The sequence below is a fragment of the Chiloscyllium plagiosum genome, chromosome 13 (assembly GCF_004010195.1).
Source record: "Chiloscyllium plagiosum isolate BGI_BamShark_2017 chromosome 13, ASM401019v2, whole genome shotgun sequence".
NCBI classification, from domain to species: Eukaryota; Metazoa; Chordata; class Chondrichthyes; order Orectolobiformes; family Hemiscylliidae; genus Chiloscyllium; species Chiloscyllium plagiosum.
In genome coordinates, this window is record NC_057722.1 from 5185760 (window position 1) to 5192918 (window position 7159).

At 41.0% G+C, this 7159-nt stretch overlaps 1 protein-coding gene across 2 annotated transcripts in view; it reads left to right on the forward strand.

The window, feature by feature from the left end:
- thap4 (THAP domain containing 4) overlaps positions 1-7159 on the forward strand; it is a 78379-nt gene that overhangs the window by 30584 nt on the left and 40636 nt on the right. For both annotated transcript variants that reach the window (XM_043701724.1, XM_043701726.1), the window contains one exon: positions 1119-1222. In XM_043701724.1, the coding sequence (XP_043557659.1) occupies positions 1119-1222 (104 nt within the window). The remainder of the gene's footprint in view (positions 1-1118; positions 1223-7159) is intronic.

The window sequence follows — 7159 nt, forward strand, 5'->3', positions numbered from 1 at the left end:
ATGTTGATGTCTCTGAACTAGTAATCCACAGGCCCAGGCTACTGTGCAAGGGATATTGGTTCAAATCCATGCACTGCCTGAATGGATTTACAAAGCAGACTTAATGTTGACTTTTGAAAGAGAATTTGTTAAAAATATTACAAATATATGGGAAAATAACATTGGGACTAATTGTTTAGCTCTTTGAAAGAGTGAGTATAATTGCAATGCATTAATGGTTTCCTGCAGTGCTGTAAGATCAATGATTCTACCACAGCTGGAATATAAAGCTAGGCTGTGATGACAACTGTGGTAGTAATCATTTGGTTACTATAAAAACCCATCTGTTTCACTAATATCCTTTAGCTAGTCTGGTTCTAATGAGAGTCCAGACTCAGAGGTGGTTGACTCTTAACTGCCCATTGAAATGACCTAGCAACCATCTCCATTCAAATGGAATGAGGGATAGGCAATGTTGGCCTTGTCAGCAAAAGTAAAATTACATTTACAAATTGAGGGAATGGTGAATACAGCACAATCACCATTGGTGAATGCCTTTGGTGATATTGATTTAATGTAATATGCCTTTTAGAGGGATGGTTTCAGTGTTGTCAATCTTCGCTCCCCTGACCCCTGCTCTGGATGACAGTCTTGTCAGGTGTGATGTGTTTGCATTTACATAATGAGCCAAGCCAGATTTCGAATTGGTGGTTATCTCGGTCGGTCGCTGCAGCTGCTTTTGTTTGAGGTGGAATTCTATTTGTGGTTCTTTTTCAGAGTTCAAAGTCATTGTTCCTACTTTGTTCAGTTCAAATATTTGCCTCTGGTGTAACATAATTAGAATGAGTTGATGCAAGCTCTGCATGTTAGTATATCTTTATGAAGACGTTTCTCTATTATGTTTACCTATAATCAGATGTTGAGTGTTATGCAAATTAAAAGAATATTGTTGAAGTGTTAATCAGGTAGTGTTTCTTGCTTCAGAATCATGCAGATCAATAGAGTGCATAATTGGTAATACCCATCACCTTATCCTGCAGATCAAATTCTCAGTGGTTTGTTGCGCAAATAATGTTATTTTTCTTTTCAGACTGTTTTGATGTTAGCATTATTTTTAAACTGGTGCTTTTCTTCTCAAGGTATTGTGGAAATTGAAGAAGGGGAAGTAAAAGATCAGGAACTGACACTAGCTTCTCAATCTGTAGCTCGAATGTCCTTTGCAAAAGAACCTCATGTCCAGCAGGTAAGAGTGGGCTTCAAGCTGCTCCATCTATTCCCTTTCCTGCATCGAAGGTAGTAATATACTGCTGCGTCTCAGTCTCCCCCTTTCCCAAATTGATGCTCTTGTTCTCTCTCCTCTCAGGCTGGCAGTTAGTTTGCAATGCTGTTGATGAGCATTATTTTTATTTGTTTTAGTTTGAGCAATTTAGCAAACTGTCTACTCCTCAGTGAAACTCACTTTGGCAACTAGATAAGATTGAAATGCTGAATGTTTGTTTTTTTTTTCATTTGAACGCACAGGAACCATATGTAGGCCATTGAGCCTGTTAAGCTTGTTTTGCCATTTGATTGGATCATGGCCAATTGAACACTTGAGGGCCTTTTACCCACACCTACATGGTCTCTGCCATGTTTTCTTTGGGTGTGGGCATCGCTGGCTGGCCAGCATTTATTGCTTGTCCCTAGTTGCTCTTGAAAAGGTAGTGGCGAGCTGCCACCATAAACTACTACAGTCCATGTGTTGTAGGTGGACCCACAATGCCCCTAGAGTGGGAATTTCAGGGTTTTGCGCCAGTGACGCTGAAGGAATGGTGATATATTTCCTAGTTAGGATAGAGAGTGGCTTGGAAGAAAACTTGTAGATGATGGTGTTCCTACCTAACTGCTGTTCTTGTGTTCTAGATTGAGGGATCTTTGGTGAATTTCTGCAGTGTGTCTTGCAGATAATACACACAGATGTGACTGAGCAGTGGTGATGGAGGGAGTGGATATTTGTAAATGTGGTCCCAGTCAAGTGGGCTCCTTTGTTCTAGATGGTGTCAAGCTTCTTATGTATTGCTGAAGGTGCACTCATCTAGCCAAGTAGGGAGTGCACTCCTAACTTGTGCCTTGTAAATAGTGGACAGGCTTTGGGGAGTCAGGAGATGAGTTAATTGCTCTGTACTGTACTTAGAGTCGTGGTGTCACAGAAGTGTACAACATGGAAACAGACCCTTTGGTCCATGCTGACCAGATATCTCAACCTAATCTAGTCCCATTTGCCAGCACCCGGCCCATATCCCTCTAAACCCTTCCTATTGATATACTTATCCAGTTGACTTTTAAATGTTGCAATTGTACCAGCCTCCATCACTTCCTCTGGCAGCTCATTCCATACACGCACCACCCTCTGCGTGAAACAGTTGCCCCTTAGGTCCCTTTTATATCGTTCCCCTCTCACTCTAAACCTATACCCTCTAGTTCTGGACTCTCCCACCCCAGGGAAGAGACTTTGTTTATATCCTATCCATGCCCCTCAAGATTTTATAAACCTCTATAAGGTCACCCTCATCCTTTGACACTCCAGGGAAAGCAGCCGCACCTATTCCGCCTCTCCCTATAGCTCAAATTTTCCCACCCTGGCAATATCCTTGTTTATCTTCTCTGAAGTCTTTCAAGTTTCACAACATCTTTATATAGGAAGGAAACCAGAACTGCATACAGTTTTCCAAAAGTGGCCTAACTAATGTCCTGTACAGCCGCAACATGATCTCCCAACTCCTGTACTCAATGCTCTGACCAATAAAGGAAAGCATACCAAACACCTTCTTCACTAACCTATCTACCTGTGACTCCACTTTCAAGGAGCTATGAACCTGCACTCCAAGGTCTCTTTGTTCAGCAACGCTCCCTAGGACCTTATCATTCAGTGTACAAGTCCTGCTAAGATTTGCTTTCCCAAACCGCAGCACCTTGCATTTATCTAAATTAAACTCCATCTGCCACTCCTCAGTCCATTGGCCCATCTGATCAAGATCCCATTGTAATCTGAGGTAACCTTCTTCACTGTCCACTACATCTCCAATTTTGGTGTCATCTGCAAACTTACATACTATACCTCCTATGTTCACATCCAAATCATTTGTGATAAGTGGTGGACCCAGCACCGATCCTTGTGGCACTCCACTTATTACAGGCTTCCAGTCTAAAAAACAACATCCCTCTGTCTTCTACCTTTGAGCCAGTTGTGTATCCAAATGGCTAGTTCTCCCTGTATTCCATGAGATCTAACCTTGCTAAGCAGCCTCTCATGGGGAACCTTGTCGAACATCTTGCTGAAGTCTGTATAGATAACATCCACTACTCTGCCCTCGTCAATCCTCTTTGTGACTTCTTCAAAAAACTCAATCAAGTTTGTGAGACATGATTTCCCATGCAAAAGCCATGTTGACTATCCCTAATCAGTCCTTGCCTTTCCAAATACGTGTCAATCCTATCCCTCAGGATTCCCTCCAACAACTTGCCCACCACTGACGTCATGTTGCCACTGTATTTACATGACAAGTCCCATTAAGTTTCTCTGCTGGAAAAGCGCAGCAGGTCAGGCAGCATCAAAGGAGCAGGAGAATCGACGTTCAGGCATAAGCCCTTCAGGAGTTCCTGAAGAAGGGCTTATGCCCGAAACGTCGATTCTCCTGTTCCTTGATGCTGCCTGACCTGCTGCGCTTTTCCAGCAACACACTTTTCATCTCTGATCTCCAGCATCTGCAGTCCTCACTTTCTGCCATTGAGTTTCTCGTCAGTGGTAATTCCCAGGATGATATTAGTGGGGAATTCAGTGTTGATAACATCATTAAAATCAAGGAGCGATGATTAGATTCTATTTTATTGAAGATGTTCATTGCGTAGCGTTTGTGTGATGTGAATGTTACTTGTCACTTTTCAGCCTAAGCCAGGATATTGTCCAGATCTTGTATGTTGCTTGTTAATGATTCTCCTACCAAAATGCATCACCTCCCATTTCTCCAGATAGAAATTCAATTGCCACCTATCTGCCCACTCCACCAACTTGGTTATGTCTCTCTGAAATTCTACACTGTTCTCACGGTTTACAATGCTTCTGCAAATGTTGAAAGAGCCCCTTGTGTACCAGGATCTAGATCGGTAATATATATCAGGAAAAGCAAGGATCCCATTTCCAAACTATGGGGATCTCCACTGTAAGCCTCCTCCATTCATTACTTTCCTGTCACCTAATCAATTTTATATGCACGCTGCTACTGTCCCTTCTATTATTTGAGCTATAATGTTGCTCAAGTCTTGTGTGATCTGTATCCAATGCCTTCTGGAATTCGGTTTACACCACATCAACAGTATTACCATCATTGATTGTTTCTGTAATCTCTTCAACAAAAGCTCCAAGTTAATTAAACACTATATATTTCCTTTCAGAAATGCGGTTGGCTATCATAAACCGCCACCTTTATCCATGCAGCTATTACCTCTATACTGGATAATTTGTTTCTTGAAGCTTCTCTGCCACTCTAATTAAACTGACTGATCTTTAATTGCTGGTGTAGACACTTGGTTCCTTTTTCTTCCTGTATTTTTAGTTGTGGACTGAAATGAGAAAACACAACTGTTTTAAGACCTGGGGTGGTTGTATGTATAGACAGCAAGTAGCCTGCCACTCATTGTAAACACAGTTTACGCAGTTGCTTGTTTGAGCGGTAGTTAAAATGTGTTTGCAGATGAACTGGAGCAGAGGGCTTATGTACAGATGATGTTTTTGTTGGCACAAATATTTCATTGCTCTGTGACTTCAATTACCAGTTACCAGTGACAAAGCTTTCTGCTTGTTGACTGCAGTGTGATTTGGTTTTTATGCAGCTGTAGAACTTGAAGTTATGAACAAGATCCAGAGAAACTTTGCAGATCTCCATCAGTTCAGGTGCTGTCTCTGACTGAAGTAATAGCTATTTATGGCATGAGGAAAGCCAGTGTATCTTTCTTTAAGTACTTGCTGTAAGCTGAGACTTTTAATAGATAAGCCAGAGACCTTTTTTTAAGCGAGCCAGTCACTCTATTCCTTTGCAAACCAGTGAAAGCCTCTGAAGAAGGAAAATTGAGAAGCAATCCTGTTAACAGATGTCATGAACTACCTTCCCAATCTTTCCTTCTGTATTTATCTCTTAATTCTTAATTACCTGGAATTGCCTTGCCATTATCTCTCCAGCTATATATTCTGTGCCTCTTTTACCTGACAAAGGAGCAATGCTCCAAAAGCTTGTGATTTTAAATAAATCTGGACTATAAGCTGACGTTGTGTGAGTTCTGATTTTGTCCACCCAGACCAATGTCAGCATCTCCACATCATAACACCCTGCTTCTTTTTCCTGTCTGTCTCTGTCTGGGGTGGTTTATAAACGGATTAGAGTTTTCAGCAGTAGAGTATAATGCTGTCAGTTCATAACTGTTTAGCTGTAGTTTGAGTCTAATTACTTGCAATAAATTGTAATTCCTGTTAAGAATAGAAACTTGGTCCATGCTTTCTGTTAACTGAGATCTGAACGACATGAAATTTGGCTAATTTTGCATATTTTAAAATATAAGGCGAGGGGGAACGATTTAACATCTTTTAACTCTTATGATGACTGCAAATAGTGGGACATGACTTCCAGTGCATTATCCCAGTGAGGTGTGACACTAAGCTGAGCCTTAATTATTTTTTTCTGACATGAACTATACGGTCTGGAACATTCCAGGCTTTTGGCACCATCCCAAGTCTCAGGAACCACTGAAAGATTCTGGCCAATGCCCTAAAACCTTCTCTCATTTTTTTAGTATCCTTAAATGCGTTTAATCTGTTCTGGCACCCTGTCAACTGTTAATGTTGATGGCCTATCCGACACTGCCTCCAAATCAATTTTGACCCATTCCAATGACCAAGCTTCCTCCTGTGTTACAAAACTTTGGGTACCATTTACCTTCTTGGTAAAGTCAAATGCACAATATTCATTGCTTCATTTTCCCGTATATAAATCTGCTTTTTAGCACCTTAATCAGACAGACTCCTTTTACCACTCTATTAGCTTTGCGTCTGGAGAAGACTTCGGGAATTCCCTATTATGTTGACTACTAGTCTTTCCCTATAATCCCTATTTGCTTCTCTAATATGCCTTTTCATTTCTCCGATCAACCCTCTGTATTCCTCTTGGTTCTCAATTGTACTTTCTATCTGGCACCTGTCATAAACACACTTCTTTATGTTAGTTTCTATTTCCTTCCTCATTCAGGGAGCTGTGGATTTGTTTGTCCACCCTTTCCCTTTTGAGGAAACTGTAACCAAACTATCTCCTCTTTGAAAATAACTGATTGTTCAGCTACAGGTTTTTTTTTTGCCATGGCCTGTTGTTTCAATCTATCTGGTCCAGTCCTATTTGTGCCCCATTGAAGTTAACAGTGTCCCGAAGTTGGTTGTTTTTACTCTGAATTGCTTGTTTTCTTTTCTATCATCAAACTAAATATTTATTTCCTAAATGTTTCCCCACTGACACTTGATCCACTTGGCCCATCCATTTCCAAGAACCAGGTCCAACAGTGCATTCTTTCTAGTTGGACAGGACACGTACTGCTGTAAAAAAAACAATTTTTTCTGAATGTTCAAACTAAAATTAGTTTTCTGCTTGCTGGTTCAAGAAAAACATTGGGCTGTAGAATTCAAGTAGAAAGATATCGAACTTCTTTAGGACTGACTCTCAAAGAAATATACCATGCTGTACACTCAATAATTGATTATCCCTCGACCAGACATTTTTAAGACCTTGTGTGGTACGTTATCTTATTCCTCTTTGTGGGTCTTAGTGCTTTAGAAATCGTTAATAATCACAAAAATGGTGATGAAATTTCATTAACTGTGAAGTGCTTTTGGGCGATTTGGAGTTGTGAAAGAGACTACGTAATGCAAAGAAGCAAAGTGTTAAAGCTTTTTGCAGCCTCAAGTGATTGGTATTTATAGGTTTCTCTCTCTCTTTCTCTTTTACTCTCTCTCTCTGTCAGTCTCGCTCTCACGCTCACACTCTCTCTCTCTCTCTCGCTGTCTCTCTGTCGCTCTCTCTCTCTCTCTGTCATGCGTGCTCTCTCTCTCTCTCTCTGTCCCTATCTCTCTCTCTCTCTCTCCCTGTCTCTCTCTCTCTCTCCC